Source organism: Aethalodelphis obliquidens, unplaced genomic scaffold (genome assembly GCF_003676395.1).
Source record: "Aethalodelphis obliquidens isolate GAN/ISIS:26980383/991018 unplaced genomic scaffold, ASM367639v1 scaffold3, whole genome shotgun sequence".
Lineage (NCBI taxonomy): Eukaryota > Metazoa > Chordata > Mammalia > Artiodactyla > Delphinidae > Aethalodelphis > Aethalodelphis obliquidens.
The window spans coordinates 2,769,089-2,782,703 of NW_020837947.1; the positions used below are offsets into that span (position 1 = coordinate 2,769,089).

General features: G+C 46.3%; 1 protein-coding gene across 2 annotated transcripts; it reads left to right on the plus strand.

Annotated features, from left to right (window-relative positions):
* Positions 1-506: 506 nt before the first annotated feature.
* Positions 507-12,035, plus strand: MPC1 (mitochondrial pyruvate carrier 1). 2 transcript variants are annotated; one of them, XM_027081481.1, is made up of 5 exons: positions 507-704; positions 7,925-7,928; positions 10,184-10,280; positions 11,040-11,172; positions 11,495-12,035. In XM_027081481.1, the coding sequence occupies exons 1-5, from the start codon at positions 634-636 to the stop codon at positions 11,517-11,519; spliced, it is 330 nt and encodes a 109-aa protein (XP_026937282.1). In that variant the 5' UTR covers positions 507-633; the 3' UTR covers positions 11,520-12,035. The 2 variants fall into 2 exon arrangements, with proteins under 2 accessions (XP_026937282.1, XP_026937275.1); XM_027081474.1 differs by having other exon boundaries at positions 508-704; positions 10,995-11,172.
* Positions 12,036-13,615: the final 1,580 nt, after the last annotated feature.

A 13,615-nucleotide genomic window follows, 5' to 3' on the forward strand; every position in this document is an offset into this window, starting at 1 on the left:
AAAAACAAAACAAAGCCCTTAACAGCCGGAGCCTCCCACGTCTCCCTCTCCACGCGGTGCGCCCCACACGTGGCGCTGCGGTTCCCGCGCTGGTCCAGAGCTAGCGGACCTGCTCTCCGGCACGTGTAGCGGCAACTGCGGACGCAGCCCGCGCGCCGCTGCTGCGCTCCTCCCGGCGCCCACCTCCAGTCTGGAGCCTGCAGGCCCGGGCGGCCGCGGGGGCTCGCGGACGCTGCAAAGGCCCACGAGGTGCGGGCGGCGGGTAGTCCCGCGCGCCCTCGGACAATCATCTGCCCGCCCTGAGCGCGCCAGCGCGGATGCCTGGCAACCGCCAGCCAATCGCCGCCGGACCCCGGCCGTTTTACGGCAGCAAGCCTCGCCCCCACGCGCTGCCGAGGGGCGGGGAGGAGGTGTGCGGCGAGCGCGAGCCAATCCGTGCCGCCGCCTCCCGCCCTGCGCCCTCCCATTGGCCCAGAGTCAGGTGGCGGGCCGCGACCGTACGGTGGGGCCGAGCTGTCGTGAGGCACGCCGGCGAGCGGTTGCGGTGTCCGCGCTGTCCGCTCCGCCGGGTGTCATTGGGCTCCGAGGAGCGGCGCCCAGGGCACCGCGGGCGGCCTGGTGTCTGGCACGGCCATGGCGGGCGCGCTGGTGCGGAAGGCGGCGGACTATGTCCGGAGCAAGGACTTCCGGGACTACCTCATGAGGTGACGAGTCCCCGGGGCCGGACCCACCAAGGGGTCCGGGGTGCGGAGCCGACGCCGCCGGAACGAGGGGCCGCAAGGGTGCGGGCAGCGGGGTGGGCTCCGCGCAACGGGGCGGGGATTCCGGGGCGGCGGGGCGGTGGGTTGCGGACAGCGGGGTTGGGGCTCCCGGCCGCGGGGCGGGAGTCCAGGCAGCCGGGCAGGGTTCCGGGGTAGTGGCGCCTGGGGCTCCGGACAGTGGGGCAGCGGGGCGGGCCGGAGCCCCGGTGGGGGGAGCCCCACCCCGGCGCGGGCGGGCGCCGAGAGCGGGCCCGGTCCGGCGAGTGGGGCCGGGGCTCCGGCTCGCTGCACCTGCTTGGCAGGTGTGTGCCCAGGTGTGCGGCGGACCTGCCCCGGGCGCGGGCTGGGAGGGCGCGTCCCGGCATCGCTCGGTGGAAGGTGAGCCGCAGGTGCTCCTTTTCCGCGACAAGGGCACTGAGCCTGCCCGGTCGACCTCGCCCTTCGGATTTCGCAGCTTCAGGACGTCAAGCGTGGGACGGAATCAAATCTAACATACGAATATTCTGCCAACCAAGGGCATACTTTTTAATATTCTGCTTTCCATTAAGTCTTTATTTTCAATGAGAAAGAAAGGGCAGTGGCGGGATGAAAAGCCTACTTCCTATGTTTTATTTTATTTTTTGGCTTCGCCGCTCGTCAGGCGGGGTCCTAATCCCGCCCCCCCACAGGGGCCACCTGCGGCCCCTGCATTGGAAGCGCTAGTCTTAACCACTGGACCTCCAGGGAAGTCCCACTTTCTGTATTTTATTTTCGCCTGTAATCTTGAGATGCTTGCTTTTTATTTCATTTATTTAATATAACTTTAAAACCGTTTGATATAGTTTATTTAGGTGTATACATTTTAGTTTTTCTTTGTGATTTTTTTTTAAACCTAGGTAAGTGTAGGGCTGCAGTATTTTTCAACAGGTTAGTGTAGTAAAGAGGTGAAGTGATGACAACTGAGGAGAAATAAGTATCCATAGGGTACAGTATGAAGGCAGCTTCATTTTACCAGTAAAAGAAAAAAAAAGGATTATTTTTTTTAAATTCTGAATTTTATTGCAAATACTGTTTGCTTGTAATTTTAAGGGCAGTAGGGTAAGAAAAATAATTGCCACGTGGTAAATTTGGAAACAGAAGCTTCACTCTTGACTTTCCAAAAATGAACTTTGTGTACTTGCATAGGACCATGATTAATTAGGACAGATGTTTAGTACTGTGGAGCAGAGTATTTATCAGAGTAATGTGCTGGGGAGATCGGAGGAAAGTAGTCATGGGAGGCTGTGTTATTAGTCCCTGCAGTCAAGTTTCTCTATGACTTCAAATATTACCTTAGGTTTCACTAATGTTTCTCCTTTGTATGAGCCTTCCTAATAGTTAAGTACAGCTAAGGGTAAAACTGTATGATGTAATTAAGAATAAAGTCTTATCCATATTAGAAATATGCTGATGATTACCTAACATTCTATTACACAAGAAGAATTTGTAAAATATATGTATTTTCAATGAAGAGAGTTAGCCCTGCTTTTCTAAATGTATGTTTTTTTTTTTTTACTAGACAGGGGTCTGTGAGCCAGGTATTTCAATTGAATACTTTGATATATGGTCTAACCTTTTTTCAAAGATTAAGTTCATGTAGCTTTAATGTTTACATGCCTTTTCTAGTATTGCTTTTATTGTATCAAGCTCTGACTAAATGAGGAAAAAAAGAGAATTGCAGTGTCCAGGAAAGTGCTGCCTGGTAGGACATCCAGCTAGGATTCTGAAGAATGACTTCTAGCCAAGGGATCCCCAGCAGTCAATCCCAGTGGACTTTTGTTACCCTGTCTGTGAAATGGGTTTAATGACAGTGCCCTATCTGGTTGGGTTGTTGAGAAAAGTAAACCAGATGAGGGATGTGAAAATACTTGGAAACCCCAAATCACTATGTATTTCTATTATATCTTGCTATTTTTGTAGCAGAAACATTTTAAAAAGTGTACTGATATGGGAAAAGTTAAAATCTTAAGTGTGAGTGTTACTGAACAGAACTTGAGTCTGTGCACCCGACACACAGCAAAGCCGGTCTCCTGACACTGGTTGTGGGGAAGGGAAGTGCAGCGTTTACTGCAGGGCGCCTGCCAACCAAGGAGAAGGGGCAACTCATGCTCAAACTCCCAGATGGCTTTCAGGGAGGGGTTTTTAAAGACACATTAGGAGTGAGGCTTGCAGGGTGCGTGATCAGTTTGTGGACTTTCTTCTGACTGGTAGGTGGTGAGGTAACAGGGTGATATTTTGGGAATCTTAATGTCAACCTTCTGGTTCCAACTAGTCTGAGGCTACCTCTTGTGGTGGGAATGTAGTGACCATCCTCCACCTGGGTGGGAGCCTTAGTTCCTGCAGAACAACTCAAAGATATGTGTTAGATTGATATGTGTATCCCTTCAGGAGGAACTAGGGCTCTGTTTTATCGCTGAACTATTGTTTAAGCTATCATTACTTTTCTTGCTTAACTGCTTTTCCTTCTTCCTGCATTCCCTCACTTCCCTCCTTAGCAACTGCTTGAGTCCGCCCTTGGGAACTTGGGGAAGGCCTGGAAGACTCAAGCCTTTTTCTACAACAAGAAACGGGGGACACAGAGGGGCATTTGTACTCAGGAAGGCCCTGCAGGGTCCTGCTCAGTTTCATGAGGCGTAAAGCTCTGCGATTTTGACTTGGAAATCCTTCTGTGGACTGAACAGGTGAAGTGAGATGTCCACTGGCCTTGTCTTCCCTGCTGCTCCTGGCAGCAGTAGGATTTCATGCCAGCCTGCAGAGCAGTGATTGGGCTGATATCAAAACGCTCAGCAGCAGCTCATTTATTAGCTTTTTCTCCAGAAAGGAGTCACTTCTCCCCAGCATTTATTAGAGGAACGTTTCCCCTGTTTGGTCCTCTAGTCTTCTTGCTTACGGCCCCTGCTTTGCTTTGGCAAATAAATAAAGCCATAAGGAGACAATTTCATATTCTCTTCCAATCAGAGACGGAGCCCTGTGCCTTCTCGCCTTGTCAATCATTTGCACTCCTGAACAACTCAAGCTCTCTAGCGTTGTTTTTACAGCCTGCCGAAGGGGTGTAGAGGTTTTCCAAACTAAAGCTGCTCTAGAATTTTTAAAGTCATTTTATTAACAACATAGTTGAAGTTTTTAGCAAAAATTTAAAGTCATATTTTACATAGATTATAACCTCCTGTCAATTACATTTTATGGATAAGACTGAAATGTCTTTCTTATTAAAGTGAATTTCCAAGTGTATTTTAAAATGTTGATTTTTTTTTTTCATTGAGGAACAGGAGTTAGAACAGGCTGTAACCAAAGGCAGTGTGTGGATTTTGATTGGATCTGATATGGGAAAAAACAGCTATAAACGGCATTACTGGGACAACTGGGGCATTTAACTTGGGTCTTAGTATTAAACTGTTAAGTAATTCCTGACAGTTTTTGTTGGAAGCGATGGCAGTAGTATTACACCTATAGGTGATGGGTTTGATGATGGGTTTGCAACCCAGCCCGTTTGCTTTCCAGCTGTGTAGTCTTGGACAAATTGCTTGGTGTTGGGGCTTTGGTAGCTGTTTGACAACACAGCACAGTGCTGTGTATATTACAGAAGTAAATGTTCTCTTGTTATTGCTATCAGTATTCCATGTTTAATCCCTGGGCTCCCAGTGCTCCTTCTGATGCCTTCCATCCTTCCTTTCACTGATTTCTTCTCACTTACTTTAATGAAAATCTTGAATCAAGAACTTCCTGGATCTCTATTATCGTTTTGTTTTGTTTTTTTAAATAAACTATTTCCTCACATACGTTATTGGTGGAGTAAAAGAAGATAGCTGTCTCTTTTTTGCTCTTATTCTCCCTCCTGAATTTTGGTTAAGAAAAATAAATTAGATGAGCAACTAAGTTTTGAGGTAGGATGTGTGTTCTAGTGACTGAGTCGGTCAAGGTCTGTGTATATTTATCCTAGAGATTTACTCCCCTCCCTCAGAGAAGTGAACAGAGGTATACGTGCACATATGTATTTGGATATATGTGCAAAGAATGCTTTCTTAGGTAGAACCTAGATCACGAGTATTTGAAAATCAGTTAATCAGTCAGCATGCTCTTGTAAATCTGAAGTGAGTTGGCTGTTGGCAGTGAATATTCTCCAGTTAATGAGATTATCTATTCTAAGTTATTTTAACTTCTTAGTTTCCAGGAGAGCTTTAAGAATTTATATTTACTACCCAAGTGAGAAGTTGCAGTGGAAAACAGGGAGTCTTTCACAAGTTATAGGATATTAGAGCTGGAATGGACTTCAGACATCAGTAGTCCAACACTTCACCTGCCATATGGAAAAACAGATCCAAACCAGGCGGAAAAGTTGAGACCCTCTGGACGCCAAACCTGTGAAACCAAAACAGGAATGTCATTAAGATGACATTAAGATTTAAAGGGAAATGGTTATGCACAAAAACAGTTTTGAAAAGAAGGTTTCAGGTACTTTCTTTGCACCTACTTTTCCTGTGTCTGCCTCCCTTCTCTGCCATGCTGCTTGCATACCCGCCCCTGGCCTTACTTCCCTGCCATGTAAATGACCTTCAGAAAGTTACTGAGGCTGAAAGCGTTGAAGCAGAACTGGCCACAGGAATCTCTTTTCTGCCGTCCAGTTTAGTTTTGACCATCTAAATACAGTTGAATATCACACATTCTGATTGTAAAAACTCCCTCTCATTTTAACTTGGACTAGAAAATGAGGTACAAGTTGCTGAGCATAACTGAAATGGCAGTGAGCGTTTTCAGCCTGTAGGAGAACTGCAGTCTCGAACGTCTCCAAGCCTTACCCCGCTCTCAGTGATGACATAAACAGACTATGCTAGGCTGCCACTTAGATCCTTTTAGTACTGTGTAAGCAAGTTATAAATTACTCACAGTACTTTCAGAGAAAGCTAACAGTTACTGTCAGTAATTTTAGGAAAGGAAGAAACAGATTGGCAATGCCAAGAAGACACTAAGAAAATAAAAATGAGCTTAGAAGAAACCTGGAGCCAAACAAACAGTATTCCAAATTAAGGGGAAACAGAGGATAAAATTTATGCAGGGTAGTCATCCTCTGTCACCTCCATCATCATTCTTAACGGGGGAGATCGGTTTTTCCTCCGCAAGAATTCAAGGTCATAAGTGAACCAAGAAAACCCTTATGCATTTTGAGGTTGTTTTAACCTTCACTGAAACAAAATACAGGCAACATACCGAATAAAGAGAAAGTCAAGGGTATTTTCCACACAGTTTTAACATTATTGTCCGCCAACTGCAGTTTGTGTTGCTTATAAGTTTACCTTTCTTTGGAACAGAAGCTAATACATACTAGGAAGCTTTTCTTGTCAGTTTGGCTCTGCGCAAATATGCTTCTCAGATTTTTTGCCTGAGTACTTGATGCATGTTTTGGACAGTTCTGACATAGAATTAAGGGATGCTGAGTTGTGGCTTTTTGTATTTCCCAGGGATGTTTAGAATAAATTTATTCTCAGATTGGCTTATCGTCATTAAACCACTATTAAAGTGATGTGATCAACTTTATTTTTGTGGTCACTTTCACGTAGGACTTTGGGATTGAGCAGAGTATGATGGCAGAAGTTATTCCTCCTTCACACTCCTTTATGACCTGCCTGTTGTAAAATAGGGTAGAATTTGAACTATTGCACAACTCAGGGAAAGAGTCCTGAATTGAAAACTCAATTATCTCCGAGCTGACAATTTAGATTTTAAGAAACACATCTTTTAAAATATTTTTGTTGGAAAAAAAATGTGCCGTTGGTAATTTACAGATAAATAAAAGGCCTGTGTTCAGATCCTGAACAAAGGAGAGTGACACCACAGGTGACTATAGTCCATAAACTACTGGATCCTGCCCTCTGACCTGATAAGGGACTCACCCTCTCTGCCGTCCAAACACTGTGCTCAGCTTGGACTTGCTGTGAAATACAATCTTGGCAATGTAATTTGTTACCGCAGTTGAAACATTATCTATTAAAACAGTGCACTTAACATTGAAAGATGGACTCTTTCTAGGCTGTTCGTATTTCATAACAGAACCTATTTGAAGTATATTATTAGCATCGTCAACAACTACTCTCATGCTGGAGATTAGAACCTCCTTGACCTCTGCATCAAAACAACTAGCGGAGCTGTTTGGACGAGACAGTGTGTATAGAGGATTTTATCATTTTATTTCAGTAATTCTTTCAGGAGCTACACTTTCAAGAGTTTGCCTTGTCAGAACAATTAAGCTATATCCTGAAAAGAAGAAATGCCATCTCAGAAGTAAAAGTAATTCGACGTATTTCTGAATGGTATTAATTTTAGCATTCAGGAAAACAATTCACTTAACATTAGAAGACCTTTCTCTTCATTCGTTCAGCAAACATTTTCTGAGTGCCTTGTGAATTCTGGGCACACTTAGGCCAGAGTTTCAGCTGTGAACAGAATATGGAATTACACGCCTATTTTTAGGAGCTTACGTTCTGGTGAGAGGCTGTTGGTAAGTAAAAACGGAAAGTCCGTTGCTGGTAGAATTCTGCAGCATTGTGCTTCTCTCCAACTTGTCATTTTCAAAGAAATGCCCCCTATAAGCCCGTGCTGTCCAGTCTGAGAGCCACAAGCACCAGGTGGCAGGGGAGCTCGTGGAGGGTGGCCAGTCCAAGCTGAGCTGTGTCGACACCCACCGGATCTCGGAGGCTCAGTGCCGAAAAAGAATGTAAAATACGTCATCAGTAGGTTGTTATTGATTACGTGTTCAAATTAAAATAGTTAGAAATGTTGGAATAAATAATAAAATTAACTCCTGTTGTTTTTCACTTTTGTTAACATGACTTCTAGAAATTTTTAAATTTCATGTGACTCCTGTTCGTGACTTGCATTATATTCCTGTTGGATAGCTCCACTCTAAGGATTAAGTTTACGTTTCAAAAATTAAGGTTTACTTTCATTAGGTCAAAGTTATTGACCTAATATCACTAGATCTTCTCAAGAAAAAAAAAAGAATATGTGCTCCTAGTGTTGTAGTTCTGTTACTGAAACTTGAACACATGTATGAGGTTAAAGTAACCGAAATCTTACAAAGCATCTGATCTTTTTTTTTTTTTCCCCTCATGTCTCTCCTGTCTGAACCTCGGTGACTCCTCACAAAATAGTACGGTAAGAACCTGTCGCTACTTCATATCAGGCTTCTGCAGACTTTCTGCATTAACAGAGTATGGACAGGAGACAGCTATCATGCCACATCCTGGGACCTTGTGGGTCCCAGGCTAAGGGCACCTCCAGTGACCCCTTGGTCCTCCGGTTCCACTCTGGACACTAACTTCTCTGCAGGACCAGTGCATTGACTGATGAATATCTGACAGAGCACAGACCAAACATGTATTCCAGGAAAGGGAAGTGAGAACTAGAGTCTTGTACTCGATGGAAAAGATGTATTATTAACTTTCTGTGGTTAGATATTTTAGTAACTAGTGTTGAAATTATCTTTACCTTTTATGTTCTTTTTATGAAATATCTCAAGTATATCTCAATGCTTATAATCACAAGTGTATATATAGCCCTTAACTTGCAGAACGCTGCTTCATATAACCCTACACTCACCACAGTAAAACTTTGAATACTGTCTTGTGGCCAGAAGTCCCCCGGGCTGCCTCAGGTTTCAGATTTATGCCGTGGCCTCTTACTACCTGGCCGCAGCTGTGAGCGCAGACGCCTGGCCTCGCTGAGCCCCTCAGGGCAGCCCTGAGTGTGTGCATAATGCGGGGATCTGGGGGCCACCGTGCAGAGTAGAGCAGAGCGGTGGAAAGTGATTAAACAGGCAAGCGATGGGAATAGACTGACGTGGTCGAAAGAAGGAGGAGAGGAACATCACTGGAGTAACAGAGAGTTAAAAGTGAAGGGACACAAAGGGAAGGACAGGAAGGGAAACAGGCGGGTAGGTGAGGAGGGATAGATACTCCATCACCAGAGGTCTGGAGGATGAGGAAGGAGGAAAATGGCCAGGCTTCATCTAGGCACAAGAAGCATTAAAGTGTCAGCAATGAGTAGCTGAGACAAAATCCAGTCTGAAAGCAGGAGGACTAAATAGCCTTCCCCAGAACCTCAAAGATTCTTTATACCAACTGTGCCTGAGGTGCGGCGTCCATAACTCAGGTGTGAGATTGTGCAGTACTCACCATGCTGGCAGTAGAACAGCTCTGACAGTTTTACAGCTATTTAAGGCAGAGGCCTCATGCTTACATTAAACACGTTATGTAAATGTTTCAAAATATTCTTAAATCATGACGAAGGTAATTCTCACTTATTTTTCTTGCATTTCCTTGTTTCTCATTCTTACGAAGTTTTTGGATTTTAATGACTCTTGGTCAGTATTAGAAATGCAGGTCTAGAAAGGTATTTTGCAGTCTGCGTTTATCTTAAATGCTCTGATAGGCAGAAATAAAGCACTGCTTAATGTTCTGATAACTGAAAAGGGTCTTTATCCAACAGTGTGTGGTTTCCTTCATATTTTATTTTATTTTTTGTTTTTCACTTTTTTTGGGCCGTGCTGCACTGCTTTCGGGATCTTAGTTCCCCATCCAGGGATGGAACCCGGGCCAGGGCAGTGAAAGCACCAAGTCCTAACCGTTGGGCCTCCAGGGAACTCCCTCCTTCATATTTGCAAATCGTACATAAATAAAACAATTTTTAATTTAATGGGGAAAGCCCCTGGACTTATTTCAACCTCAGAAGTTAAATTGCATGTTGCTACTGTTCAACGTGGACAACTTCATTTCGGTACCCTGGGATGGCCATGGCCGTACATGAGAAACTCCTGATCCATTTCTTAAATATAGGCTGTTCCTATTACTTCAAAATTAATTTTCAGTTTAATTTCTCATTATCTGGGGGTCTGAGTGTAGATTTTAGGTTCTCTGATCTTCATATAGCTCGTATGAGCCGAAAAGCAATTTCTTCCCTTATTAAGTTACTTTCTTCAGAAAAAGTATCCAACTTAGGGTCTGCATTTTAAGAGATGTTGACAAATAAATACCTTAATGAAAATTTGAAAAAAGTTTGATAGATTTAAACGTTACATTACGAGAATGGTTGTAACAGGTTTAAGTTGTAGCAAGAGTGACTTGTGTAAGAATTTAATCTCATTTGAAAATTCTCTAAACGGGACAGTCCGAGATTACTTAGTTGTGATCTGGAAGCTGGTAGGGACCTTGGTAAAGTGCCCGATCCCTTCTGGTTTGGGGCTCTCACCTGGTGAGAGCTGCTGGTTCATAGGCACATGCCTGCACACCGAACGCCTGCACGGTAACCTTCCCCAGTTAACCGCACACTTCACGTCACTGTTTAAGAGAAGTTGTAGCTGTTCACGCTCTGTCTTCACTTTTCCTCTTCTTTCTCCCCTCATTTTTTAACAGCACTTTTGGGGCCCAGTAGCCAACTGGGGTCTTCCCATTGCCGCCATCAATGACATGAAGAAGTCTCCAGAGATTATCAGCGGGCGGATGACATTTGGTAAGGATGCAGATTGGAATAACTGGGAGGCTCTTTACATATAAAATCATAGCATAATACAGCTCCTGCTTACATTTCAAGTGCGTAGCACCAGACACTACAGTCACCATTAGAAAGTAATGCAAAGCGCCTGACGTCATTGATGGGTGTTAACTCCTCATGGTAAGGAAGGAAAAGGGTTACTATAGTTGGAAGTATTTGTTAAGGTCCCATTTACCTTTCAGATGTAGTCCCCCTAGTTAAGGACTGTGTCCTCTTGAACTTTATGTGGAAAAAGGATCTTAAAGTTTACTTGAAGTCCTGATATTTGAACATAAAACTCGTTGAGGGGATTAAATAGCAGTTCTTTCAGATAAGGGACTATAAACCACTCTAGGGGACAGAAAAGGAGGCTAGAACTGATGTCAGTTTACTGACATTATGTTCTTTAACTGTTTAAGTAATAAGTAACAATACGTAACGGGAGCAAACCATCTGATGAGTTTCCCATTCATGGAAGCATCTAAGCAATAGCTTTTATCATTTGTAAAGGTTTTAGCAGAAAAGGTTCTTTTTTTGAGGCAGTTGAGCCCTGTCAGCCCTCAGCTGGAGGCTGTAGGTCACTGTCCTGCGTGTCCCCGCAGCCCTCAGCTGGAGGCTGCAGGTCACTGTCCTGCGTGTCCCCGCAGCCCTCAGCTGGAGGCTGTAGGTCACTGTCCTGCGTGTCCCCGGCAGCCCTCAGCTGGAGGCTGCAGGTCACTGTCCTGCGTGTCCCCGCAGCCCTCTGCTGTTACTCGCTGGCGTTCATGAGATTCGCCTACAAGGTGCAGCCTCGCAACTGGCTGCTGTTCGCCTGCCACGCCACCAACGAGGTAGCCCAGCTCACCCAGGGCGGACGGCTGCTCCAGCACGAGTAAGTAGGTCCCGCTGAGCTTTGTGTTCTGAGGAGCTGGGGAGGCCTGTGTCTGTCGTGGGGCGGGCTGTGACTGTGCGGCTGGGGAGACTCGATGCAGAGCAGAAATACGCTGAGAAGCGACTGCGCCGTTGAGACAGTGCGATGAGAATTCACTTATCAAACATGAAAATTAGCATGAAATAGGGCATTACTGTTCTTATGACATCGTGAGTTGAAATACATGTTAACGTAAAGGTGTCTTCTTAAAGCCCCCCAAGGCCTTCGAGGCTGGCGGTGAAGTTTTGTTTCTCACTGCTTTTGTCTTTGTGCTCCTTCCCAGGATGTCTAAAAATTCCTCAGCATAACAATGGAAAATGAAGAACCGGCTTCTTGAAGGGGTGGCATTGCCAGCTGCTGCTGCTGAGTCACACATTCCACCCTAGTGAATAGTCTTGCTAAGAGAAATATGCAGAATGCTATTTTTACTAACCAGATGATTCTTCTAGAAATAGCAGGGAGTTCCCAAACCCACTCTCGGCTGCCTTACAAGTACTGAATGTTTTACTTCTCTTCAGAAAGCGTAGCTCAAATATGCGATCAATGTAATGATTCCCAGTGATGGTTTTATCTGCAGTAATATGTATGTTATCTGTTAGAAGTTACCTTATGAAAAACCGAAGAGAACAAAATTTGTAACCATCAGCATTTAAGTACTCAGAAATCCTGACCTTTCGTTTAATGACCATGAGACAGCTGGCAGCTGGCCACATAGCTAAAATCACATTGCCAGTGTTTGAAAAGGTATTTGTATTTCCATGCAGTGTGTATATTGAAATGCTGTAAATTAATGGCAATAAATGATTTAAATATTTGTCAAATGAGCATGATTAAATGCCTTATTAAGAAACTGAAGAACTATATCCCTAAAAGGTCAATTACAGGTGAAAAGTGGAACTCCTTGAAAATGATTCAGATGGCTAGGGAAGTGACAAGCTGGGGGCCAGTTTCGGGAAAGCGTCCACATTCCCAGCTATTCATAATGCGCTCTTGCAATGGGCAGATATTAGAAAAGGCACCCAAGCACTGCGCCTAAAACTGCCCCGCACTAGCTGACTGCAGGCTGCCCGGAAGCATCCTGGGCTTGAGTTTCCCCCCGAGGCAGGTCAGCTAACGTCTGTGCTGTTTCCAGGGAAGCCGTGGGGCTTGCAGGCCCACAGCACGTGTCGACGGCCTGGTGGCCAGTGCCGCGCTGGGCCCCGGGAGTGGAGGCTGACCTCTGGGCAGGGAGCCAGCTCTGCGGGGCAGGGGTGGACCCGCGGCCCGAGAGCGTCCTGAGAGCACAGTCCTCACGCCTCAGGTCACATCACGCACTTAGTTGGAGTTTTTCAACCTTCACCGTGAACGTGAGCACGGTTTCCCATCTCCTGGCAATAGTGGACGAGAGCGGCAGGCGCAGGGCTGACGTCGGCGGGTCTGTGTCCCAGCACCTCCTCAGCTAGCCTGTCCCCTCTGAATCATTTCTGTCACTTTTTCTTTCCTTCAGAGGCGTTACACCGCTTTCAAAGCGCTTTCGGATGCGTTCTTTGAGCCACACGCAGCCCTGTGAAGCCGGACTGGTGCGCTTCCACACGGGGTACAAGGGGGTGTGCGTGGCGGGGCCTCCTGACACGCGGCTGCGTCTGCCCCGCCACCCGGGGCTGGGGGCCCTCAGGCTCATTCCTCCACAGCTCACTGGAGTTGAGGGTGGTTGAAAGCAGCTGGCGATAAGAGCCCAGATGGGTTTAATTCAGTTAAAACCGTGCGTCCTGCTTAATCTGACATACAAGTAATATAACTGGTAAGAAATTCAAACTATACAGACGCATATAAAGGAGCCACCGCAGGCTCGTGCCTTTCTTCCTGTCCCATCTGTCCGGAGTCACCACTGTTAGCTTTTGTGGTTTTGGATCTTCCGCTTCCCTTTTCACCTTGGGAAACTCGTCCTACCTACCTGTCTTTAGTGCTAAGTGAGGAGCAGGGATAGCCTGCGGGGGTCAGCCGGGCTGGAAACCGAGATGCCGCCCCAGGCCCGGGACAGATGCTGCCCCAGGCCCTGGAGAGATGCTGCAGAGATGGGAGCAGGAGAGGGCCCGATAACGTCAGTCAACGGTCTGCTTCCCTGAGCTGCTCTCACACCTGGTGAGGAAATGGGGCAGAGGCCAGCAAGGTCACTAGTGCTCTGAATGAACACGGATGAGCAGGGCGTGTGCGTGGGCAGAAGGTATGCGGGGAAGGGGTCCCGTGGGAGCCGCAAGGTGGACGGCCCACATCAGAGAGGGTCCTGAGGGGCCCAGACAGAGGACACGGGTCTCGTACCCTGGCAGCTCCCTGATGGGGTCTCGGGAAGCCCCCAGCTGTCCTCTTTCTCTGAGCACAGTGTCCCGAGTACTGGCAAGGACAGAGGCAAGGATTCCAAGTGAAC

Bases quoted from the DNA above. Each gene is read 5' to 3' on its own strand.
- MPC1 (XM_027081474.1), top strand. From the start codon at position 634: ATGGCGGGCGCGCTGGTGCGGAAGGCGGCGGACTATGTCCGGAGCAAG. The intron at 10,281-10,994 runs GTAAGGATGCAG...TGTCCCCGGCAG, and splicing joins CAGCGGGCGGATGACATTTG to CCCTCAGCTGGAGGCTGCAG. The intron at 11,173-11,494 runs GTAAGTAGGTCC...GCTCCTTCCCAG, and splicing joins GGACGGCTGCTCCAGCACGA to GATGTCTAAAAATTCCTCAG.